Raw genomic sequence first — 26,574 nt, forward strand, 5'->3', positions numbered from 1 at the left:
AATTAGACATAATATCACATATTTTTATGACAGAAAATTGTTCTTGATACATAGGTATCTTTTTTGCTGTATTAATAACGGAAGACTCTTCTATACCAACGTTAAATCGAGTTCACCGAATGCAGCATATACCTATGGCACGTATAATTTTTATTTTAAAAGTAGAGAATGTGATCAACTAAAAATTATTGTACAAATTATTAAAAGTTTATTGACCGCAAAAGTTCAATCCTGGCCTTGTGTTTGTTTCTCCGATCGGACAAATTGTTAAAACAAATGTACATTGCAATCAGTCGGACGTCGTGACTCTAGCCGACACTGCCGGCAGGCAACTTAAATTACATGCTTATCTATCGCTCCGGGCGACACGGTCTATTTCAATAGACAATTAATATTTTAATGAATATATTTAATTAATTAATTAATTATTATATTATTTTTATCAAAATGATAGCATTTTAGGGAAACAATTTTTCAAAGTAATCTACTGTTTTATTAAACGGGAACTTTTATATAAACTATACATCTTTATGCGGAAATTGCATGCATCTAATACTTTATTGTGGCTTATATATGATAACAAGATTTATAACGTAAAGATTTAAAACGATCCATATTGTTTCCATTGTTACGTCCAACCCCAGGATTAGGATAAGAAAAACTGGGAAGCGAAGGAAAGGCTAACCAGAGGGGTAGGGATAAGGAAGGACGCAACCAGATACTTACAAATGTCGCTCGCAAGTACGCGCTCTGAAGCGCGTGGCGCGACCGAACGCACTTTTATTGGCTCAGGAAGGGTCAACGTCCGTATAGGGACGCTAGGACGCTTTTCATGAGCGGTGCGATCGTCGGTTGACCGGACCTCTTTTGAGTCAGGGAATTTAATCCCTTTAACTCAGAATCGGACCTCGTGCGATTTCGAGAGGGGGATGAGTAGTGAGTGAGGTCTTAACTTAATGAATAAATAGAGATTTCTTTAACATAAGTATTTATTATATTTATTAGACATAAAAAGAGTGTTTATCTGGTATAAAAAAAAATAATTACAAGGTAGGCGTTAGTGTAAAATATGTATACATATATATATTAAAACAAAGGAGATTTTATGTAAATGTTGTTGTACATTTATGTGGATTTAGGAATAGTCGCGTAGGTGCGTTTAACAAAGGTTTCAATTCAATCAAAACGCGCGGTGATCTCACCGAAATCTGACGCGGGTGGATTTTCAGTGGTTAAATCGATGACCGGTGTAGGCGCAGTCAAGTCGATCAATTCCGATGCGGGTAGATTCTTATTTTCCGTCGTCGGAGCGGAATGTAGTCTGTTAAGCCGGCGCAGTTCGGCTAGGCGTCCTCGGAGATGAATCTCCCGGAGAGAACGGCCGTTATTACAGGAGAACGATTCTGCCGGTTTTGATATTGCAGAATGCGCTCTCTCCGCTTCTTGCCTCTGCTCTATGTTTCCATACCATCTACATAGGAAAAGGATTCTTAATTACTCCGAGCGGATAATCGCTAAAGGAACTAGGGGGGGGGGGGGGAATAACTCTAAGGAGGAACAGCGGATTGATAGGAGATCGTGAGTGAATATCGCTGGGACAAAGGATTGTTGAGCGAATTACGCTAAGGTAATTAACCGGGAGAATTGAGAATTGACGGGAGGTTCTGAGCAAATATATTGCTAGGACAAAGAGGATTCTTAATTACCTTAAGCGAATAACGCTAAAGTAATTAAGCGGGAGTATTGAGAATTGACAGGAAGTCCTGAGCGAATATCGCTAGGACAAAAAGGATTCTTAATTATCTGGAGCGAATAACGCTAAGGTAATTAAGCGGGAGTATTTAGAATTGACGGGAGGTCCTGAGCAAATATTGCTAGGACAAAGGATTTTTAATTATCTTGAGCGAATAACGCTAAGGTAATTAAGCGGGAGAATTTAGAGGTCCTGAGCGAATATATCGCTAGGACAAGGAAACTGAAAATCCTCTGAGCAAATAATGCTTGAGGAATTACAGCTGGGTTGTATGGAGCAGAATTGCGAGTCAGTAGAGGAGTGCCTTGAGCGTGTTGTCTAATAGCGTTTTTCACTGGCAGAGCTGGTGCGCACTCAGTGCACATTAAAGCCGTTGTACATTAATTTAATCTCTAATATTTAAAGTAAAATGCAAATATTTTGACTGATAAAATACCCAGTACATATTTTACCAAATAGTGCAATAAAGAATATTGAGGATTTCATGATTTAATCCGTTTATATTAAACATATACTTTACGTTGGTTTGTGTACGACGGCTTTAATGTGCACTGAGTGCGCACCAGCTCTGCCAGTGAAAAACGCTATAACAAATGAGTAGTTCGCGGTCAGACAGACATACAGACAAACGTCAGGTACTTATATATAATATATAGATATAATATTTAAATAGGCATTTTATTTCATATTTGGTCATTTTATATTGCTTTATTTTATATCCTATAGAATGTATAAAATGATAAGGTTATAAGTTAAACAAGAATTCCAGTTTCGTGCGTAAGTTAAAAAAAATTGTCTTTCGAAAGTGCAAATTTAAAAGACCTTTTTTAGATATGGAAAAAACAAAATTGTTACGTTAACTTTATTTTACACAAATAAACATTTATTGCATGAAAAAATTAAAAAAAAGAAGTGCGAGGGACAAAAATTGAACTCGGGTCGACAGCATGGTGCATGGTAGTCGTGCGCTTACATTTTTTTCTCAGAAATGGCTGAGCGTTGCGCCCTATCCCTTTGCTTAAGCACTCTTCTGGTAGTACTTAGTACTATAGTACTATAGTACTATAGTATTAGTTCTGGGAGTACTATAGTATATAAAAATGTTTTTCAATTCGGTGACCCCAAGTCCGCGGCCTTCCCTTGTTAGTCTTTCTGTCTCTGGTCACTTCAAATTTTATTGTAAGGCCCACTGTCCACGGAGCGTCGCTGCATAGACGCGTCAGCGTAGCGTATTTGAAATGGCGATACGCCTACGACAATGTTCTTTCCACGAAGCGTACTCGAAGCGTAGGGGAGAGGGGGGCACTGTAGAATACTTTTTGTTAAAGTTTATATCTTTCTCAATTTTTAAGAAATTGGTTCTTCGACTCAATTATAAGTTAATTTGGTTGTTAAGGGGATGCTGGAGCCGCAGACAAACTCGATCAGCGTCGATAAAGAAGTGCTCACCGACTATATCTGTCCTTGTATAGACAAAGATATAGACAAGGATACTCTGGGAAAAATAAAAACGGTTAAGCCGCCCACTTTGGGGCCCAGGATTAGTAATCAAATTATTTGGATTGCTCGTAACTCTAATTTTACGTAACCTCGTATTTAGACTAGAAATACGTCATCAAAATGATGACGTCAGAGGAATAGTATCGGTTAAAAAACCTAAAAATTGACTTAAGTAAGTGTGAGTGTTGGTTATGAGAAGACATCTTGAGTCCCTTAAACTAGTTTAAACATCGAACATTGCTGTTGCAGTAATTTTACATCTCAGTTAGACAACGACGATGAGCGCATCCAGTAACCTCATTTGAGGAATACGTAAATGAAGATACCGATTAGTCTTATAAGAAATTTGAGTTGAAACTTACCTACTATCTAAAATACCTAACTGAAGAATCAGGTAATGTAAGCAAAAATTTGAGTTACGGCTAAACTCATTTTAAGAATATTTAGGTAAAGATGTCGAGTACAGTTAGCAGAGATTTGAGTTACAAATAACTGTAATTCTAGTTTACTCTCCATTTTTCGGTTTCCTTAACTAAAAATCAGTCCTAAGCTTAATCAAATGTAGGTAGTCTGTAACCGTGAGTTGTTTCCAATGTAACCCAAAAAGAGGAATAATTCCTGATTGAGAATCGAACTTGTATAATTTACATCTTCTGTTTCAGTTTCTCACTTACTAAACCATCTTAATAGTTCTGAAGCTTATCAACTGGTGTAAAGAAATTGTCTAAGTAATTCCAGATTAGAACCATTTTTTTACTCCAATTAATAGGCTTCAGAGCTATTAAGATGATTTAGTAAAGTGAGAAACTGAAACAGAAGATGTAAATTATACAAGTTCGAATCTCAGTCAAAAACCATTCCTTTTTTAATGTTACATTGAATATCCACCCATATCCAAGAGCAACAATACATATAATAAAAACAACACATAATATACGAGTTAAATTTCTTAAGACCTAACACCTTTCCTCCTTTACGGGTAGCAGGAAATCAAAATTTAAAACTTGCATCTTTCATCCAAACCATTTATTAATGATACGTTTATTACACAAGTTTATACATTTTATCATATAAAATCAAATACAAAAGATATCTTAAATTTACATACATAAAACTTGCATCTTTTATCCAAAATAAATAATACATTTATTATACAAAGGTTGCGGTTCTTTTGGCGTTACAAATGTTTTGAAGCTTTTCAATGAAGAGAAAAAGAGAGGAAGAACGCTTCCAAGCATTTGTAGTATCAAAGTCTGATCCAAAGGATATCTTAAAGTTACATACAATTGCAGTGGCGAGGGTAATATTGTTAATGTATTAGGCAAAGGAGCAACAAGATCCTGATAGGATAAAACATTTTTTTCGTCAGTTCTTAACACTTCATAAGCATAGTAATGCTCATTGAATGTCAATGTCTTGAACAAGCGGCAAATAAAATACACTTGATTGTCCATGACATAAATATTTTCAACTTCAGCAAACTTCGGTAAATAGTCATTCTCCTCTGATAATTCAACAGTTACATTGTAGGAAGGTTTGAAAAAAATCCCGTCAATTTTTACCCAATACACAGCAATAAGATTGTTTTCTGCAGGCAGAGTATCCCATATACCGCGAAGAGCTGAAATTTCCTCATCAGAGACAGTTTTTCTTTTACCCCATACAAATCTGTTAAACTTTTTTTGCTTCAGAAAAACCTCGTTTAGCATCAATTGATTTTTTAATGCTATAGTTTTGCAAATATTTACCCTGCCAGCAACAGTATGCGCTGCCATCTTCGCCAATCTGTGCCTCGCTTCAAACCTGAATGTCGACAAGTTCGCGAGAGGACCAAACTTTTTCATCATTCGGGGGTAGTGAATCATGAAATGGAACTTAGGCTTCAATGTGTGATTGGAGAGCTTCAGATATTGCCGGTTAATTTCTTCAATATCATAAGCCAACGTTTCACATGAGTCAGAGTAAACCGTACGATTTACCAACCTGTCATTGATCCGCCTGAGCAACAAGAAAAAATTCCATACAGGGTGATCCTCAGGCACATACGAGCCAACAATTAATCCGAAATATCGCACTAATGTCAACATTTGAGAAGCAGACGTCTTATATTTAACTTGCTGACCCTCAATGGAGATGGTGGCAGATGGCTTTGAGATGCTATCACAACCGTAATCAAATGCATTTAACTTGGTTCTCAGCAAAGGCAAAGGTATAAGTTTATAAGTTTTAATAAGAGAGAAAAGTATAAAATTCATAGCATATTGGCAAACTCCCATACACCAATCATGCAAAATATCAGTGGACACATTTTCGAAAATGTTAAACCCCTCGACTTCTAACCAACAACATTTCTCCTTTATACCCGTCTTAGACAAATCACATATTGCGACATCAGATGCATAAGAGTCTATGTTTCTCAACAAGTTAACATCTTCCTTCATTAATTTTTGAAGGCCGTCCTTGTCTATACGACATATCCTACAAGGATATTTGGAAGAGAACGATTCTGTGAAACCAAGAGCTCCGGATAGAGCCAAGTTATCTCCAACGAAAGCACACAAGTGAAATTTTATTACACCATTGTACGTCTCTGTTTCAACGATGATGCCATTTTTAGAAAGGTCATTTAAGCAATCAATGACCTTACTAAAAATAACAGCATTACCAAATTTAACCCTATCGGATGAATGAAACAGAGCAAAAAGGAATATGTTTTTTAAATTACTTACAAAGTGTGGAGGCAGAAAAGGCAACGATGCATAAACTGCACCCAGCTTATGAACACCGGCTTGGGCTCCTAATGGGTTCCCAATTTCGAAATCGTCCCAGTATATACAAATTGGAAAATGCAGGCCTACCTCGTTTTTGAACTTCTTTCTCATTGATGTCCAAACAGAACCTTGAACAATATTCTTAATGCCTGATTCACCACTGGTCTGATTCATTAGAACCTGGTAATCTAACGTCTCCTTGAGAACGTTGGGTAAAGAGAAAAAATTTTTCAACACTGTACCTAACTCTACAACCTGCATTGTGCACTTAACAGGGACTGTTGAAAATCCGAAAATCGTTCGCTTTCCCTCCAGTCTTTCGCCAATGGTGACTTCAGTGGATTGGACAAGAGTCCCTACTTGTTGGTAGTAACAGAGGCGCCGAAAATCCGACGCAAAACTTTGCAAGAAATCGGAGATAAGAAGGTCCGATGGTTTAACAAGGCTTGCCACCTAGTGGTAAATGTCCGGAGGCAACAGTTCTTTCAACTTCATGAAAATTGCCTCCTCGAGATCAATCGACAATATATTATGCAGTTCGTCTACAACTAGCTGGACCACATTCCTGGGTATTAACACATTTCCATAAAGAGAGGACAAGAACAGGGATATTTGAGTTTGAAGAAAATCAAAGGCCAGAACAACACTTTCTTGTGGAGAGGAAGGTAAATGTAAATCATTATCGACAATATCGACACTTAAATCTGGAAAACTAGTGGTATCGGGATCACTTCTCTCGGTATTCACTTTATGAGCTTTCTGTAAATGCTTTCTGAGACTGCGAAGGGTGCCGTAGTGCCGCAAACATTTTGCCTGACCACAATAATAACCTCTGTCGGAGGGACAAAACTTTCGGATGTGGTTAATAAGCTTTAAGCAATCAGAGTAATTTTTTTTGCACGAAAAGCAAACAAACATTTTTAAAAGCACTTATTATAACTCTTATTATAACTTATCTTATTATAACTTATCTTATTATAACTTGTTATATAATCTGCTCTTATCTTATTATAATTGAGTGAGATGGGCGTTTGGGTCCAATAGAAATTCGTCTGGCAAAGATTCAGTTACCTTCAGCGAGGAAGCTTGAAAAAGGGGTTGTGTTTCGAAAGGAAACGATTGGTTGTTCGATGACGATGGGCGGGATAGTGTGTCGGAAAGGGACTGCTGACTTTGAGTAATGACAGCTGAGGCAGAGATTGAAGATGACGGTCCAGCTGCTGGCTCCTTATTACTAACACCCAAATCTGTCAGGAGTTGAGAAATACCTGCTGTTACCCTTTTTCCTGTCTCCAATGTCGTAGAAAGCTAATGACAATACCTTCCAAACAGATTTGACTTTCAAGGGAAACTCTGCTTGCAGAGCGTAAATTATCTTAAAGGCTACGTCGATTGCCTCAATCAGTGAATTAAATTTGTAGAACGTTTCATCGACGACAACCCATGCAGAGTTAATTACTTTCCATTCCCCCGTGGCAAACACACACGGCTGAAATGTTTCACTTGCTGATTGGAGAGCCTCCTTCCTTAGGGTCACTACTTCCTGGATGCGCGCGTCGTTGTGTATCAGTGTTATGAAGTGATCCCTGATCTCAACGTTTGTCGGCTTTGTTGGCGTCTTCTTAGCGCCGCTCTTCCCGCCTACGTTCCCGGGCGGCGGGGTAATGAGAGGCAGCAGGAGGATAAGTGCATTATTCCGAATTTTCGGGTCCTCTCCTGAAAAGAAACACAAACAAAATAAGTAACGCAAGTTTCGAAGTAGTAGTGTAGTAGCAGAAATATGACTGAAGTGAAAACTGCACAAAATGTTAAAAAACACAAAGTAAAAATGGACTTTAAGGCAAAGTGTAACCAACAAGCATTAGAAAAAATATGGAAAGGCATTGTTTTAAAAATTATTAATATTCCAAAAAATCAAGGTTGATTCAGGGTGGTAAAAATGCCTCTTAATTGAGCACATCAAGAATCATGTGACTCACCTTTTGCACTTTCTAGAACGAGCTCGTAGCTTTTCTTCAGCTTTCTATCAGAAAGTTTCACTAATTTGAGTTTGGCCAATTTTATTATTTTTTCTTTGGCCAGGGCAATATTGGCGAAGAGATTGTTCTCCTTTCCGGGAAATTCTCTCGTAAAATCGTCTAAGAGCTGTAAAAAGAAAAAAATTTAAAAACTATTGTGTTAACTTCGTTTAACAAACACAAGCACTATGTTCACATCATGTAAAGTCCAATTTCCATAAGATTGGAGTTCAGTGATATATTATGCTTGTGTTTACTAAATGCTGTCTTAAGTCAACAATATTCTACCGTGCTTCTACCGCAATATTAATGTCTGTACAACAAATACTTACCAGTCTGTATCCTTCCTGAATTCGCAGAGCTGGAAACTTCAGGAAATAGTTGAATATTCCCTTATCGACAAGAATACCCTTTCGCTCTTTTTCTGTGGCTCGCCAAAAATCCTCCACCGGTTTCCAGGGGTGGACGTTGCTTTCTAAAAAGTTTAGGGCTGTCCTGGTCTCTTCTGTGTCTGAAAACAATGCGAGAATTACAAGTCTAAACAATTAGGACAATTCCAAGTTAATTAACTAGTACCTCTAGCCTAGCAGGACTGATGTCATAAGTTATGTATACTCACATGATGTAGGATCCGGAGCCTCTGCTCTCTGCAAAGAACCCCTCACCGACGTGGGTGTTGATTTGCTGGAAGATCGGCTAGACGCCGATCTTGCTGAAGGCGGCAGCACGCCACTCTTTCGAAACTTATCCCTTTTCTTTACATAGGCTTTATAGAGAGGCCCTGACAAGTTTCTCTGCTGTTGAAAGGGCGTCTTCGGCAAAAACGTCAAGAAGAAAGCCGCAGGAGACGTTCCTGAGAATATCTCGCACAGCTCGTTGGCCAGGCGCTGGAACACGGCGGATTGAATAAGTCTTGAAGGCTCTTCTTCTAGAATGGCATCGATTACCAAAACGCTGGAATTTTTTCTGTCCTCCTCAACAATCTCTTGCTCCTTAGCTTTCGCCAAAAGCGATCTCCCTAATTGGGTTTTTAGAAGATAATCGCGACACTGGAAAGAGAGAAATTACATTAAAAACCAGGAGGATATGCTTGCCGAGTGGATTACAACAGCATCGCTTAAATCAGATACTTACAATGCCGGGAGGAAATTCTTCAGATACGCTTTTTCTTTGTACCCCTGAGACCGAGGGCTCGTTCCTTTCTGCCTCCTCGAGGAGGTTACTAAGCTATGGGAAAACGCAGGGAAAGATTAATTAAAACGTTACAATGAATAGAAATTGAAAAAAAAGAGCCAGATAGGAAAACATCAAACATAGTGTTATTGATTCAAATCAACAAATTTTATGAACTGTATTAATGAGTAACTGTCAATGAGTAGAGAATATGTTTCCACGACTTGAAATAAAAATCTACTATCCGGTGAAAACAACCTAGTCAAAATGATGTCAAAGTGACATCAAATTGATGAAGATTATGATGTCAAAATGAATGAGTTATGTACCACGAGTCGCAATGAAGCCTTGAGAATCAGATTTTGTCAGTAAGTGTATGATAATGTCTCATCCGGAAACTCCGGATCTCAAAAACCTTTAAAAAGATTATATTTATTATATGTAATATGTAAAAAAAGATGATAACAAAATAAAATATTAAATCTTCTGGTGTATTTGGTCATATTTGTGTCGATGTCGCGAGCATCGATTCTTCCGTTTTTGTAATTCTTCTTTTGACAATGATGAATTCACCACGTGTTTACCAATAAAATTATAAATAATAGTAAATCATCATTTTGACTAGGTAACGAGGTTACACCATTCCTACCCAAAGCTTTACATGCATATTAGTAAATGAGTATATAAAGAAGCTACTAACAGATGCATTTGGATCTGCGGGCAAATCAGCACTGTTCATATCTGCCTTCCATAACTCGAGTAAATTTCGAAATCTACTTCTCATCCCAATATTTGGAATGAGTTAAATTACTTCGTTTTCATTTAAGCCTCTCAGAGTGCGAGCATCAATAGTTTCCTCTAAATATAAAATAAAATAAAAATATTAGTGCTGCGGATATGTGTAAGATTGTGCTTTTTTTGAAGTAGAAATTCTTTTTTATCCATGTAGAGGATTTTTGTTTTTGAAAATTTGTGAGTGGTAGAGACATCAGCGATTCCTAGAAATAAGCCTCTGGTGTTATTTTGAAAAAAGTTGCTCTCTCGGCACAATTATTAAATAAAAAAAATCAGCTTTTATAAAAACATTGCGAAGAGTAGTTAGAGAGTTTAGAGAGTATAGTCGGAGAAACTTGAAATTTTTCGGAAGTGCTGACATGCGATCCTGTGCAATATGTATATTTCTAAAAGAGATATAATATTTAATTTTCCAAAAATTCTACTCTAAGACTTTCAACAATGGGCAGTTTTCCATATAATATTTACTTAAAAATAATTTACAAATGTATCATGCGAGTTTCAACGCAGTCTCAGCTTCTTCCATACTCCACTAAATTCCAAACTCTTTGTTATTTTGCATGCAAAGACATTCTTATATGCATTAAAACCTTGTCAAAAATTTTTACATAAAGATACATTTGTAAGCGCTTTATAGTTAGTCCGTGCAAGATAGCTTATTAGCGCTAGATTAGCGCAAGATAGTTAGTCCGTGAATCGCAATTCATAAGAAAAAAAATATAATATTAATAATTTGAAAATTTTAAAAATTCAGCCGCGCATTACGACTCACCTCTCTCTTTCGTTCGTTCAATTCTCTCAATCGATCGTTTCGATTCACGGCCGCTCGGTCGTGAACATAAACAAACGCTACGGACGTACCTACGCGGTATGCGCGCCAGCGACGCGTCACGCACACGCGGGGCTTCCTTCGAGGAGAGACACGCGGGCAGGAGACGGAGCCGTTTCTTACCTCCTCCGACTTTGGGATTCACGATTCAGGAATTGATAATTCAGAAATAGGTATGCTTAATCTGAAACCACGGTTACGGATTCCGTAATCGTGATTACAGATTACGCATAATTCAGAAATAGGTATGTTTAATCTGTGACCCACAGTTAAGCACCTTAAAATTTTGGTTAGTGCCCCTCAAGTAAAAATTATCTTTGCGTAACTGAATATCGACAGAACTAATTGAGAGAATTGACTAGTATAAGTTAAAAATCTTTGAAACAGAATAGCTATAATTACGATTTTTAGTTACGCGGTGTTATTTCTAATTCAAATACGTAAAATTAGGGTTACGATATCCAAATAATTTGATTACTAATATTCGTGGGTCCCAAATTTTTCCTAGAGTAAAGAAGCGACTGCATGGAGGAGAAAAATAAAAGAATAATATTTTGTTCTGTGTCTGAGGGACAGAACTATCCAGAAGTTTTCAGCCTGTAACCGTAAATAAAATCCGATGTTTTCACGTTGATTTAAAGTATAAAATTTTTAATTGTATTGTCACGAACTAACTATCTCAAGTCATAGGTTTCATCATTTATCAAAAAAAATAACCGTAGGTAATCTTAGTTAAATTGATTAATAAAACAAAAATACAAAAGTTTTTTTGGTTAACCACTTACCTTCAAATCGTGGGATAAATTCGGCGAATCCCCACGCAGTCAATAGATCCTTCGTATATTGATCCATATCACAGGCCACGTAACACAAATCACAAATATAATATGCGATATGAACAAGCTCGACAATGACCTGTTCGCGAGAAAACGATATAATAAACGAAACTCGACGATGACGTCTTCGCAAAAAGAAACGCGTAAAAAACAATCTTCTGGAAGTAAATAAACACTGCGCGTATGTTGCTTCCACAAGATCAAAAGAAGAACTAACAGCCACAGCGAGAAATCGCGAGAAATTGACTGCCTAACGGCAGAGTAAAGGTACCTTTTCATGCTGACGCTCGACGCTCATTTTCAGCGTCAAAAGGGTCACGTGACCACTACTGACGCCAGCGTCAGTTTAAAGCCATGAAAAGGATTATAGCGTCTCGGAATTGACTCTGTAGTATCAAAACACTTATGAATAGTGTATGTACATACGTATATGTAATAATTAATGTAAAGATGTCATTCCGGAATAAAAATTATACTTGGTTAAGTGAATGCGCTGTAAAATCATTTGAAAGAAATAAACATCAACATAAAGCAGCTTTAGCTGCTTTAGCCATAATCTGCATTAAACAAAAACAAAAAGAAAAAAATTATCGTAAAAAACGATATTGGATAGAGCCAATGTTACAAAGACGTAAAACATACGGATTTTATCATGCCATATTTCCCATAATTATTTTGGAAGAAAGTAGATTTAGGAACTATTTTCGTATGTCTCCCACTCAATTTGAAAATTTATTATGTTTGGTGACACCATTTATTACCAAACAAATTTGTGAACCGATATCAGCGGCAGAAAGATTATCTTTAACATTAAGGTAAGATTGTAATATAAAATTAATTTTTTAGTTATATAAAAATTTTTATTATAAATGATAATATAGTTACAATTTGTAGATTTTTAGCATCTGGAGACTCAATGAGCTCTATGTCTTATCAATATCTAATTGGGTTGACAACTATAAGTAATATAATTGAAGAAACATGCAATGCTATTTGGATTTGTCTCCAAAAGAAAGTACTACCTTCCTCTTTAACAGAAACTGAATGGTTAAATATTGCCCATGAGTTTGAAGAAAAATGGAATTTTCATCATTGCGTCGGAGCTATTGATGGGAAACACGTTTTAATTCAGGTACATATACACTTTTAAAAACAATGTTGAAAAAATAATTTTCAAAATAAAAAATATTTTTTTAGTGTCCGAACAATGCAGGTTCATCCTACTTCAATTATAAAAATAGTCATAGTATTGTATTACTTGCAATTTGCAATGCTAATTATATGTTTACGTTTGTCGATATTGGAGGGTATGGCAGACGTAGCGATGGTGGAATCTTTAAAGATTCAATAATTGGACAAAAATTTACAAAAAAAGAAATGAATTTACCGGAATGGGAACCATTGACAGTAAATGGACCACCTCTACCTTACGTACTGGTAGGCGATGAAGCCTTTCAACTAACGGAATATCTATTACGACCTTATCCTGCTAAAACTGGTTTAACTGAAGATCGAACAATTTATAATTATCGACTCAGTCGAGCGAGACGGACTATTGAGAATACTTTTGGTATTGTGGTTAGTCAATGGCGAATTCTTAAAAGACCTATAATTTGTACTGTTGACAAAGCAATGAAAATAGTACAAGCCATTGTATGTCTTCATAATTGGATTCGACATCAAGATTTAGATGAAAATCAATATGTAACTCCAACAATGATAGATCAAGATAATCCAGATGAGTTTCTTCCTGGTTCTTGGAGACAAGAAATAAATAATAGTGCGTTAAAAGATGTAACCCAATGTGGTAAAAATAATAGTTCTCGACAAGCGGCAAAAATTCGTGAAAAATTTTGTAAATTTTTCAATACTGAAGGAGTCATACCATGGCAATTTACTCATTATAATTATTAAAAAATTTTTAATTTTAAATAATTACATATGTAACTTTACATGTAACTTTACTTTACATTTTTACATTAGTTGTAGTCTTACTTAATAGTTATAATAGATTAGTATATAATATAATAGTTATAATATATAAGTATATTAGTATATAATCTAATAGTATTACATTAATTTTTAAAATAAGTCAAAGTTTAAAGTATTGCTAATTCATCATAAACTATTTGTAAGAATTGTTGTATGACTTTTATTCTTGTCAGTGTTGGCAGTTCTCTTAAATGATGTCCTATCGCTAGTAGAAATGAATCTACATCATCCGGTTCTGGAGGAGGAGGCAATGTTAATGTGCTTGGCTGACAAACTGCTTCAGCAATTCTATTAATAGCACTTGATGTATCATCATCACTTCGTTGTCTTTTTCTTCTATTATCTGAAATTATTACATTAATTTTAATTTGTAATTATTTTATTATAATAATATTATTAAAAATACCTTTTTGAATAAATGAATCATCACTGATGTTCGTTGAAGTGCTAGGAGTACAACAGTCTTTCTCATTTACTTCATTTACTTCATTTTCGATGTTTGACATAGTACTAAAAATTATATAAATTAATACATGTAAGTTGAATGTTTTAAAACATTTTTAAAAATTAAAAATATACTTTTTAATAAGACAATTATCACGAAGAAAAGTCATTGAATCATAGTGAAACCATTTTTTTTTATTGATTCGACCAGATCCACTTGCTTGATGCTCTGACTGTATAATTTTTCTAAAAGTGTCGTAAAGACTTTTAAATTTTAATTTTAATGGTTCTGCACTAAATTTTCCTATAACAAAAATTTTATTTGTCGTAACTTTTTATAATCTATATGTTAGTGGACCGCTCCGGTTTTTGCGCCGTGGAAGTCGAGGAAAGCACAATAAATAAAGGTGGTCGGAGATAGCGAAAGTAGTTCTTTATTTCACAGCTTTACAGTCGCGCCCTCGCTCCGATACGATACCGCACGCGTAACGATACGGATGCGTTATGTCGCGGAACACTCGCCAAGAAGCACGAGTGTCGCGAACGGATTTCTAGGGCTCACTGGTCGTCCCGGCCGGAGCAGGCAAGGGATCGCGGCCGGAGCTTCGCGTTAGGCCGCGAGGAATTCGGTGACGTGAGAAACGCTGACTGGCTCCAAATCGTCTATTGGTCGCGGTGCTTGCGATCACGCGAGAAACACCTGTGCCGTTTGCTCGAAAACACACAAAAAAAAGGGGGGAAGTAAACCGTCGCGGTTTGGAGCCATTCGAGCGATCTCGAAGAATCTTCGCTTTTACGAGGAATATTCGCGAAGTGAACATTCATTTATTTGATTCTCAACATACCGCCCGCCTTGCATGATAATGCAAAACAACGGGGGTGGACAAGGTCGCACAGAGGAGCGTGTGGACGTCTTATGATTCAAAGCTTTATATACACTTGTTATTAACATGTTTTGTACAATGTCCTTAAATCTAATGAGAAACGACGATAGCTTAACTTAAGTTTAACGGGATTCTCCCGTCGCGGACGGACAGGTAGACGTAGGTAACCGACAAACGATTCGCGTGGTGTCGAATAATTCGTCCGGCATGCGAGTGAGCGGTCGGCCCATGTTTCTAGAGCCGCCCGCCCAGCCAGATTAACTAATCCTTTCCGATGAAGGAGGGGAGAGAGCGGAGGGGTACTCCGCGAGACCGCGAATGCGTCGGGTCATGAAATCATGAATTTCATGGTACGTAGGGTAGGCATCCGTATGGCCTCGAGTTAGGTTCCATTCGTTACGCGTTCTCGGACTAAATTTCTGCGATATGATGTACACCAAGAGGTCGTCCCACGTATCGACGGGACGATCGAGATTCGTTAACGCGGCGAGAGACGAGGACACATTATCGCGAAGTTTTTTCAATTCGGAAACGTTCTCGTTTTTCATTCTCGGTAAGTCGGCGAACGAATGGATGTGCGCGTGAATAATCGCGTTACGGTTGTCGTACTCGTCGAGAAGAAGTTGCCACGCTGCCTCGTAGTTCGCGTCAGAAATTTGAACAGTATTAATCAACGACGCAGCCTCGCCGGAGAGGCTCGCTTTCAAGTAATGCAACTTTTGAGTTCGCGTTAAAGAATCGTTCCCCGCAACGAGGGACTCGAAAATTCCACGAAAATTTTCCCATTCCGGGAAAGCACCAGAAAAGTTCGGAAGCGAGATACGAGGCAGATGCAATGACATTCCGGAGTGCGCGTCGCGATAAGATGATTCGTTACCTCGATACGGCGCGTGCGGAGCGTCGTTACTTAATTTACCGATGGTCTCGTGGAGGTGGTCCGCTGCTTCGAAGTAGGCGTCCTCAGCGGCAAGAAATTCCTCTTCTTTGAAGTAGAGGGTCGACTTCTTCTCCTCCGCCGTAGCCGTCTGCAGCAGCTGGACATGGAGGGCTTGAACCTTCTCCCAGAGACTTTCCAAATTCGTCAGTCTCCCCTTCGTTTTAGGGAGAGTGATCTGAGCCTTGGGAAGCTTCCTGAAGTTAATCAGCGACCTTCGGAGCTGGTCCATCGCGTTGCCTTGAGCAACGAGTAGATTTTCGAGATCCGAAGACATGTTAGCGAAATGTCTGGATCTTTTTTGCAACGATCTGACACCTGTGTGTCGATCGGATTGAAGAGCGAAGACGCTCTTGTACGACTCCGCGGCGAGAAGCAGGGCGATACTCGCGGGAGTCAGGGACGTATAGCACGTCGCACAAACAGGGCGCCGTCGGGCGGCGGATGCGTATCGCAATGAGCACGATACGTTTGCTGGAGGTCACGCAGGAGCCTCCGGAGCAGAGCGAAGCCGGGTAGGTCCGGGTTTTTCTTCACAGGGGGCACCGATCTTTAAGCGAGCGGGTGCAGAGCGCTCATGTTCGATCCGACACTTACGTGTCAATCTCGTTGAAGAGCGAAGACGCTCTTGTACGACTCCGCGGCGAGCAGCAAGGCGGTACTCGCGGGAGCTTGTAGGACTCCGCGGCGAGCAGCAAGGCGGTACTCGCGGGAGCTTGTAGGACTCCGCGGCGAGCAGCAGGGCGGTACTCGCGGGAGCCAGGGACGTCTGGCACGTCTCGGTGACTCCGCGGCGAGTAGCAGGTACTCGCGGGAGGCAGGGACGTCCAGCACGTCGCAAAGCAGGGCGCCGTCGGGCGGCGGATGCGTATCGCAATGTGCACGATACGGTTGCTGGAGGTCGCGCAGGAGCCTCCGAAGCACTTCACAAATCACAAGGCACCAATCTTTAGGAGAGCGGGTGCAGAGCGCTCAATGTTCGGAGTGAGCCACGGAGTCGAGGGTATTGAGGCAGATGGTTTATCGCGAAGTTAGAGTAAGAGCCGCTTGGGAAGGGTTGCGCCACCGTCCGGGCAGCATAAGCGGGAGGCCAACTGTGGCCACTCGATCGTTCGGGTATCCTCGAGAGAGCTCGGGTCTCTAGCGAAGATGCCGGAAAGCGTGCGTGCTTCCGCCTGTTAACCGTCGACTCTCAAGCGTAAGAGTCGCGCTGCTTCTTTTGTGCTAATTGCAATAAAGAATATTGTCTAAGTACGAATCGTTTATCTCGGCTCTCCGATTCCTCCCTCACAATAGCTTCAACAGAGGGCACGTATCGCGAAGTACCCGATGAACCGGGACAACGGTTCGAACGGCGAACTCCTTTTTTGAGCGAGTCGTGTAGGCGCGACGGTCTGTCGATCTCGGAGTGGCACGACGCGATCACTGTTGAGGCGGTCGAACTGTCTATGCCGGTCTTTTATCACTGATCCGGCTCGAAGGACCATTAAATGTTAGTGGACCGCTCCGGTTTTTGCGCCGTGGAAGTCGAGGAAAGCACAATAAATAAAGGTGGTCGGAGATAGCGAAAGTAGTTCTTTATTTCACAGCTTTACAGTCGCGCCCTCGCTCCGATACGATACCGCACGCGTAACGATACGGATGCGTTATGTCGCGGAACACTCGCCAAGAAGCACGAGTGTCGCGAACGGATTTCTAGGGCTCACTGGTCGTCCCGGCCGGAGCAGGCAAGGGATCGCGGCCGGAGCTTCGCGTTAGGCCGCGAGGAATTCGGTGACGTGAGAAACGCTGACTGGCTCCAAATCGTCTATTGGTCGCGGTGCTTGCGATCACGCGAGAAACACCTGTGCCGTTTGCTCGAAAACACACAAAAAAAAGGGGGGAAGTAAACCGTCGCGGTTTGGAGCCATTCGAGCGATCTCGAAGAATCTTCGCTTTTACGAGGAATATTCGCGAAGTGAACATTCATTTATTTGATTCTCAACACTATACTTTTTAGAAAGTTTTATTAACTTATTCTTACCATTAAAAAATTGTGCAACTTCTTCCCATAATTGTTTTTTAATTTGCATACTTCGGTCTTTTAGAGGTAAGGTATAATTCCATAAAGGAGGTCTGTTCTGTACCTCAAGTATTAAACTTTCCTCCTCATCAAAATTTAATCTTGATATAGGTGTTCTTTTTCTTGATGTTGTCCCTAAAATAATTTACATATAAAAATACTTGAATAATCAAAGCAAACTGAAAGAGTTGAATATACACACTTTAATAAAATGGTTGTATAATAACAGATAAAATAATTAGAAGATACCAAATCTAAAGAATCCAAAATAGATAGATTTAAAAATAGCCTAGAGAACAAACAGAACATGCAAACACTTATCACCTTCTTTACGCTTGCTTTATTTATACTTTCTTACAAGATTCACAAGCAAAATCAATAGAATTATAAACATTAGTTTGTCTAACACATTTATTCAAGAAATACAGAGCATTCTTAAATATTTAAAAGCATCATCCAAAAACTTCAACAAAGATAAAAGATTAATCACCACAACAGATAGAAGATCAATTTAATAACCCATTTCCCTATTTTTCAAATTTTGATTGAGCAATCAAATCTCTTTTTTTTTCCTTCACCATTTTCTTTTCCAGATCAATCGCTAAGTAATAAATATAATAAGATACCTGTCAAGGGACAACTCAGTTAGATCCCTTCCTGATGAAGTAAACGACATGAATTCGTAAAAAAAATGATATGGTTGAAACCCAGTAATTGAATCTTTTTGTTTTTAATATTGCAATAACCTTTACATTTCCTTGGAATTAGTTTACCTTGTTGAAACGGTTCTGCTACTATTTTTTCTTAATTATTTATTTGGCTGCGTCGAACAATTGTAACACCATATCATCTATATATATATATATGTACATATTAGATTAAAATACGAAAATAATTTCCTCTTTTTTAAAATGCAATGAAAGAAGCCAATTTACCTAAAACTGGATAAAAATACAAAGTATTTTCATCTATAAAATATTTGTTGTAGTCTTCTAAACAAGGATGGTTTTTGAAATCATCACCGTCACAAATTTCTTCGCATACCCCACAGGTGTGCACAATTCTACAGTCGTCCTAGAAAAACATACAAACATAAAAATCGTCATAGAAAAACATACAAACATAAAAAATATGTAAAAACTTTATTACTACAACATAACCTAAAAATTATACTTTTAAACAAGTTTTCTACATTCCGTATTGTTAATTTTTCGTAATTAAAATATATTTTTTTATTATAAATTGTAATAAAAACTACTTTTTACTTACCTCTTCCATATTCGTATTTTTATACTCAACGATTGTTTTGACGTTGCTTTTTCACTGCTTGACGCTTGAAGTTGAAAGAATCCAACTTCTTCTCTTTGACCAATTTTGACGCTAGCATCAATATGACGTCACGTGATAATGCTCGACGCTGCTTTTCAGCGTCTCATGAAATGGCACCTTTAAGCATAATTCATAAATAGGTATGTTTAAACTGAAATAACGGTTACGGAATCCGTAAGGAGTTTTCTGATTAAACATACCTATTCCTGAATTATCAATTCCTGATTTCAGATTACCGACATATCTATTTTAGATAACGGATCACTGATTTTTGAATAGTCAAGTTGAAAACAGAGTTGTAACTCAAACTTGTCCATAAAACACATTAACAACCACAATTCAATTTCACTCTCCTAATTTTTAAATTTTACATCCACAAATTTGGATTATACAAATAATGTTAATTTTAATTTCGTTAACCAAGTTATGTAGGTTCCCACTCGGCATGTAATATTTCAGAAACATTTCTGCAAAATTCCATTTGAAATATTACACCTTTCATCAATATTTCAGAAATATTTCACGACCGTTTCTGCAACATTTCTGCAATGTTTCAATCGGCACAATTATTTCAAATGCAACTTTGCTGAAAGATTTCGGCAATATTTCTGAAATATTTCTGAAATATATCTACGAAATATTGCAGAAACACTTCAGAGATATTTCAAATACATTTTACACTGAGAAAAATGTTTTGTATTAGCAAACAAAATTTTGTTACTGACGCAAAAACTGAAATATTTTGATATGTGAAAAATGAAATATTTTGTTACCGGAACAAAAAAAATATATTAAGCCATGTGCGTATAGCCGCCGCGCATTTGTCCGAAGAAATCCGCTCTCTCAGCCGGTCACCCATCCAAGTAGTATACCGGCGCCTTGTTGCTTGACATCGATGATCGAACAGGGTAGTGGTGATCCTCTGACTCTGACGCTTCTTTCTTTCTTATACTTGCTTATTTTGGTGAGCATAAAAAGCTATCGCATAACAATATTAACAATACAGATATACGAATAAATCTTTTTTGCCAGTCAGCGTCGAATATTATTTTATATTAAATATTATTAAATATTTTATATTTTATATTAAAAATGCCATATGACAAAATTTGGAATATCAGAAAATTCTTAATAAAAGAAACAAAATGCAATAAAAATGCAATAATTATATAATAATAAATTTAATTTTTTATAAGTTCTAAAGTCTGTCAGCAACTTTTCGGAAATATTACAAATGCACTGTTGTATGTGAAACATTCAAAAATATAACGCGTGCAATGTAAACGTAATAATAGTTTATCATTTATTAGAGAAATGTTTCTGAACCATTACATCTGCAATATTTCTTCTGCAATATTGTAGAAATTCACTGCCTGCAATTTAATTTTTCATTACCTACGCAATCTTTCAGAAATTTTTCAGAAATATTTTAAATGCAATGTTGCGTTTGATATGTTACAGAAATATTATTCGTGCAATGCAAACGTAATATTACTTTTATAATGTTTCAGAAATATTTCTGAAATATTGCATCTGCTACATTTTTTTGCAATATTACAGAAACTTACAAATATTGTAAACAACTTTCTGAAAGATTTCAGAAATATTGTTAATGCAATATTATAAAAAACATAATGCAGGTACATTTCTGAAATATTTCAGATGCATAGTTACAAATGAAATGTTAACGAAATATTTCTGCACCATTTCCGAATATTTCAATATTTCAGCAACATAACATGCCGAGTGGGTTATGAACATGAGTTAAGGTAATCGTATTTGTAAGATGATTAACTCAACTTTCCACCGACAACTGACATTTGCAAAAATGTAATTAAGATTTAGAGAGACAACCGTCCTTATCCGTGACGTCACAGTCCTCTCTTAAGCGATATTTCTATTTGACCCCGCGTAACTGAAAATCATAATTAGCTATTCTATCTATTTCAAAGATGTTGAAGTTATACTAGTCAATTCTTTCAATTAGTTCTGTCGATATTCAGTTACGCAAAGATAATTTTCACTTAAGGGACACTAACCAAAATGCAAAGGTGCTTAACTATAAAAATAACGGCCAAAATTTTTCCCAGAGTAGCACGCTACATTGCACGCACACATACGCACGATACACATCGAAATTATACTTTTATATTACGCTTCCAAATCTTGATTTGGGGGGTTTATCGATGTTTTTATTGTTGTACAATTCAGGGGAACTTGTTTTCGCGTTCGTACCAATGGTATATCTCTTATATGAAATACATCTTGTGACGAGCTGACAGCTCGCCGCAACTCGAGACGCCATATTGGGATAAAAGTAGATAAGGAAATCTGTACTTCCGTAATTTTTTCTTGTTTTCTATATAAAATCGGAGTTCCCCTGAATCATTAATGTATGTACTGCAATTCTGGAGAAGGATTTTTAATTCTGTCAAATTAATACGACGCTACGTGCCGACAAAAAAATGCCGGTAAAACAGACGGCTCCAGCATCACCTTAATGCTCAATATAAACGTATGATAAAACAAACACATTTGAGAGTAGTGCGTTGTTTCTACCTTTAAAAAAAAATGTTCTTTCCGTTCTAATCTGCCTCCCTGGAGGGGAGTTTAGGACGCTGCTGGGGTAGTTTAGGACTGATAATAAAAAAACCGAGATAATTCTCGTCTTTTTATTTTATTTATTAAAAGTAATAAATCTCTTGTTAGGCAACATCTTACAAACCTCTTTTAATATATTTTTAATGTATTAAAAAAATATATTAAAAATTAATAATATATTGTTTTCTTTAACAATACAGTAGGTAATTTGTAGTAGGCAATCAAATAAACATAAGTGTCCACCTATTGGAACCTTAATTAAGGCAAGAATTAGTCTCGCAAGTTTCTCTTTCAAATTTCTCTCTCTTTCTCTCAAATCTCTCTTTGTCCAATACTGTCCCAATCCTAACTTGAAAAAAGAAAACGTAATATTTCACACCAACTCTTTTATTATGTTGTTGTATTTCGTTCATTACAACGCAAAACAATCATAACCAGAACATACAAGTGAATTTTCTTTTGAGCAACAGTTTGATATAAAAATACTTACATTTGCGAGCCAAAATAGTTACAACAGCCAGCGAAAATCACTAACAGCTTGTAGATTAGTTTGACAGTTAACAGCGCGGAAGCTCTTATGTGAAGTTTACCTATTGACCGGTTGATGCAACCGAAAAATGCGTTTAACATGAAAAAAAGTGACAAATTGGTTCTTTTTTCGAGATGTCCTAAACTGCCTCTGTCCTAAAGTGCCTCCTTCTTCCCTACTCGAAGCGTACTCGAAGCGTATAATATGGGTAAAAAAATTCATTTCGGTTTATTCGAAAAGATGTCGAGCGATGATAAAGGCGTGATTGTTTTATACAATTATTTCATTCAACGGCGTAGAAATAGAAAAAGATACCAGCTACATTCATACATTGAAAAAAATATTAATTGCAGACTGTTTGTCGCTGCGAGGGAATTAGCTGAAGATGATCATGTATTTCAAACATTTTACAGAATGAGTAAAAATAACTATCAAAATTTAGTGCAATGGAAATGGTAGGACCATTAATTCAAGAATAAACCAATATGCACTGTCAGTACTCAATGATATACATAACGTAAACTACAGATTTTCAGTATTGACAGTGAATATTAGAACGCAGCCACAGTTGAACTGTGGTAAGAATTCGATTAAACTTCACATAAAATATTTTGAAATTCGGCGCTTTAGCCACCGAGAACATATGCGTCGCGCGTTGTACGCTCGGCGACCGACAATGCCGTACGCCGGGCTTCATGACGAAAGCATGCAGCGACGAAAACGCGGCGCTGCAGTTGACAGATGTCCATTAATTGCTTTACATTGGTCGCTGCATGGAAGTGTAGAATATCTAATACGCGTCTATGCAGCGACGCCTCCGTGGACAGTGGGCCTAAAGGTCAATCCAGACAAACTTGCATAGCGCATAAACATAAGCATAAGAAAATTGATTGATCCATATATATGTGCATAAGGAAATAGACCAATCCATCACTTTATGCATATGCTTATGCACCTATGCAGGTTTGTTTGGATTGACCTTAAGTCTTACAATTAGTTAAGCGCAATAAGATACATGTATGTACGCGAGCGAGTCTGACGGACGAATCCTCGTTTTTCGCACCGGCTGCACGGAATAGAATCTTTTCTCTTCGGACACCGTGCCCTTCGAGAAGTCTCTCGAAAAGTTTAGATCAATTTAGAACAAAATTAGCGCTTTAATTGCAATTGTCTATTATTTATACCTCAAGTTTATTATTCGCGTCTTGCGTTTCTTATTTTATCGGTTTTTATGTTTTTCCCGCTAATATACCCGTCTTTATTTTTCATATATTTGTACGTTTCTTGTATAATCTAGACGGTTGGATTTGGATATGTGACGATGCAATCGCCACACTGTCATTTTGAAATAAAAAAGTATATTGTGGTTTTGCAACGATTAATAATGAAACATGACTTTAGATTGACAGTATGATCTTGAATGGACTAATTGTAAGCCTAAATATTAATAGCGAGTGCTTAATTTTCTCTTTGAAGTATCTTTTGCATATACATAACAAGATCCAATCCAGAAAACATTATGACGCACAGTGGGGCAAAATGCAAATCTAGGAGTGCAAAATTATATGTGCTAACCAAAGTTATTTTGTTTTGATTAAATGTGTACAAACACTACAAACATAGTAAAATAATGTAGTAGGATATCAATAAGCCTAATTTCGTTCATTAGAATATTTTGCTTTTACTTATGCATTGATCTGGATCGTAACTCTATATAGCTATCCTTATATGTAAAAATAAATTATTTTTTTCCTTTTTTTTAAGTTTTATTGCACAAAGTTTATTTTATAGTTTAATTTATGCCTAAAGTTGTACAAAGAAATTCGAAAAATTACGGAAGTTACTAGCCTATTATTCGAAGCGGCGCGCAGGTCAAAATCAGATTGTTTAATGCCTTTCAAAGTTTCGTCATATAATGACTGTAATATAGTCCTACGAACGTTAGGCAAGTATAAAAGGCTCTGGAAAAGTTTTCAATATTGAAAAAAAAGAAAAATTCAAGAGGGGAGCGCTAAAACAATGATTTTAATTAATACATTATGCTTTTAAATTATTATGGACTAGCAGTTAGAAAGTATTGTGGACTGTGTGGAAGTTAAAAAACATTATGACAGTGTGGAAAGCATGAAAAATGCCATAAATGCTACACCTAAGCATTTATGGTCAACTGATGAGGACCCGCAGTCCGACTTATACCTCGCCGACGCCGAAAGTTGGGGCAAATATCGACGCTGCAAGATTATTAGATTTTGTTTATGACCGCATAGGTCAAAGAAGACTTTTTATTTTGGCCTGGAATTGTTGATAAGGCTGAAACTTACGTGAGTACTAGAAAAATATAACTGAATTGTTATACTCGAAACTTTAAACGCGTTTTTCTCGAAATGGGATTTTTCAAACTGGTTTCCACGATTTCAGACAAACTAATGAGCCGATCGGCTTTGCTCTGTGGGTACATTTTTGTAAGATGTCTCTCTATCGTTGGAATTAGCGAAATTAAAATACATTAACTTTATCCTTTTATTTTTAATGTAAAACTGTCGATTTTTTTTTCGATTTAAAAAAAAAATTTACATGCCTTAAAGAAATTGAAGAAATAGTTCGATTTTAATAATTTTAGTTCCAACGATAACTGAACATGTGTAGATTAAGAATCTGTTTCATTTTTTAATTTCAGATTACTAATCGAGTGTCCAGATTTCATGGGAACCGTGGGACCTTGCGCGTTCGAACACGTCGCGCAAATATTTGTATAACTTCCGTAACTCTTATTATTTCTACTTGTAAAAATTCTGAAAACTACATAAAATATGCACTGAGAGAAATTAGTGACAGCAAACATTTTGATTTGCTGCGGGTAGCAAACTTTTTGTTGCAATAGCAAAAAGTTCGCTACCCGCAGCAAATCAAAATGTTTGTTGTCACTATAATGACAAATATTTGCTAATACAGCAAATCCTTTTTCTCAGTGTGTGTTAATATATGTGTGTAAAATGTAGAATAAATCGGCCGCATAGTTTCCGAAAAAAAATCGAGAAAAATAGCCTTGTTTGTAGCCCTCGAAAGGGATTTCCCCCTTAAACTAATGTATAATTATGTATAAATAAACTTTAATTCTGCAATACGATTTTTCTCCTGAGAAAAGGGGGAGCTTGCCAATGGCAATACCAACGGCAAAATCAGTGGCAATACCAATGGGATTTTGTGTGGAACTTTTTATCTTTGGCAAAAATGCCTTCATTTCCATTGCGTCTGGAACAATGGGAATTCAATGGCATTTTTTAATGGCAATGAAGGGCACATTTCCATAAGGGAGGGTCCGCTTATCCCGAGGTGTCGCACCGCGTTCAAGTCCATCTTGAATAGGGCCACTTACCCGCAGAGGATGTCAAGCCCGTAGCGACCGGTACGCGTCTTGGGAAAATTTCTGCTTAGAGTCGGGTTGCTTGAGAGTGCAGCTCTAAGCGGGTGAAACTCCATCTAAGGCTAAATACGACCACGAGACCGATATCGAACAAGTACCATGAGGAAAAGTTGAAAAGAACTTTGAAGAGAGAATTTAAGAGTTATACAATATTCCATAAGTTGGCCACCTGTTTAAGTTGGCCGTTTTTCAGTTTCACCACCAGCGACCGACAGGTTTCAATGTATAAAAGTCAATTATTTTAACGGTCAAAAGTGTGGTTAAAAATTAAAATTACAAGTCACAATCAATAAAAGTTATGACAATTTTTATCGTTCCAAGTAATGCGCGAAAATGGAATCCCATACTTAAAAATAAAATCCAATATAAATGAAGTCAGTAAATGTACCGACATTTATTAATCATCCTATCTAAATATATGTAAAATACAAACAATAAAATAACTATTTATGAAAGCAAAATATGCAACTTAAAGGGTAAATAATTGGCGTGTTCCATTTACAAATGTTATGATATTTATATGTATTGTACAACTTTAATCTCAAAATTTGTTAAATAGAAATACGTTTTCGTAATATTACATGTATGCGTGTAATAACGGTTAGCGTTAAATTACTAAAATTCATGTTGAGAATAATGACAAAGTCTTTCAGTGAACTACAGTCATGAGTTGAAATACCAAATTAATTGTTTTTCTAAG

At 37.1% G+C, this 26,574-nt stretch overlaps 3 protein-coding genes and 1 long non-coding RNA gene across 6 annotated transcripts; 1 reads left to right on the forward strand and 3 right to left on the reverse strand.

Annotated features, from left to right (window-relative positions):
* Nucleotides 1-987: 987 nt before the first annotated feature.
* LOC139780925 (uncharacterized) lies at nt 988-17,111 on the reverse strand. Of its 3 annotated transcripts, none has more exons than XR_011720381.1 (3): nt 15,912-17,111; nt 14,074-14,177; nt 13,577-14,010 (listed from the first exon to the last, which is right to left on the reverse strand). XR_011720381.1 is itself a non-coding variant. In XM_071719671.1 (2 exons), exons 1-2 carry the CDS (start codon nt 16,204-16,206, stop codon nt 1,455-1,457), a joined length of 312 nt encoding a protein of 103 aa, XP_071575772.1. In that variant the 5' UTR covers nt 16,207-17,111; the 3' UTR covers nt 988-1,454. The 3 variants fall into 3 exon arrangements, 1 of the variants encoding a protein (XP_071575772.1); XR_011720380.1 differs by having other exon boundaries at nt 15,873-17,111; XM_071719671.1 differs by lacking the exons at nt 13,577-14,010; nt 14,074-14,177 and adding an exon at nt 988-1,471.
* Nucleotides 7,189-11,859, reverse strand: LOC139780927 (uncharacterized). Its single transcript, XM_071719672.1, has 6 exons — nt 9,916-11,859; nt 9,177-9,269; nt 8,662-9,091; nt 8,375-8,553; nt 8,004-8,169; nt 7,189-7,740 (listed from the first exon to the last, which is right to left on the reverse strand). Exons 1-6 carry the CDS (start codon nt 9,997-9,999, stop codon nt 7,259-7,261), a joined length of 1,434 nt encoding a protein of 477 aa, XP_071575773.1. The 5' UTR covers nt 10,000-11,859; the 3' UTR covers nt 7,189-7,258.
* On the forward strand, nt 12,589-13,589 carry LOC139780929 (uncharacterized). The gene is made up of 2 exons (XM_071719674.1): nt 12,589-12,807; nt 12,873-13,589. Exons 1-2 carry the CDS (start codon nt 12,592-12,594, stop codon nt 13,587-13,589), a joined length of 933 nt encoding a protein of 310 aa, XP_071575775.1. The 5' UTR covers nt 12,589-12,591.
* Nucleotides 17,112-18,314: 1,203 nt separating the features above from the next.
* Nucleotides 18,315-18,829, reverse strand: LOC139780926 (uncharacterized). The gene is made up of 2 exons (XR_011720382.1): nt 18,765-18,829; nt 18,315-18,617 (listed from the first exon to the last, which is right to left on the reverse strand). It is a non-coding gene; the product is annotated as an uncharacterized lncRNA (long non-coding RNA).
* Nucleotides 18,830-26,574: the final 7,745 nt, after the last annotated feature.

This window comes from Temnothorax nylanderi, unplaced genomic scaffold (assembly GCF_030848795.1).
Source record: "Temnothorax nylanderi isolate EJ_2023f unplaced genomic scaffold, tnyl_v1.0 TNYL_tig0306_pilon, whole genome shotgun sequence".
Classification (NCBI taxonomy): domain Eukaryota; kingdom Metazoa; phylum Arthropoda; class Insecta; order Hymenoptera; family Formicidae; genus Temnothorax; species Temnothorax nylanderi.

Excerpts from the sequence above, each read along its gene's own strand:
- LOC139780927 (XM_071719672.1), bottom strand. The coding sequence starts at position 9,999 with ATGAGAAGTAGATTTCGAAATTTACTCGAGTTATGGAAGGCAGATATG. Across the intron at positions 9,270-9,915 it reads CCGCAGATCCAAATGCATCT|CTTAGTAACCTCCTCGAGGA; the intron begins GTTAGTAGCTTC and ends GTTTTCCCATAG. Across the intron at positions 7,741-8,003 it reads CGTTCTAGAAAGTGCAAAAG|GAGAGGACCCGAAAATTCGG; the intron begins GTGAGTCACATG and ends GTTTCTTTTCAG.
- LOC139780929 (XM_071719674.1), top strand. The coding sequence starts at position 12,592 with ATGAGCTCTATGTCTTATCAATATCTAATTGGGTTGACAACTATAAGT. Across the intron at positions 12,808-12,872 it reads GGAAACACGTTTTAATTCAG|TGTCCGAACAATGCAGGTTC; the intron begins GTACATATACAC and ends ATATTTTTTTAG.
- LOC139780925 (XM_071719671.1), bottom strand. The coding sequence starts at position 16,206 with ATGTCTTCGGATCTCGAAAATCTACTCGTTGCTCAAGGCAACGCGATG.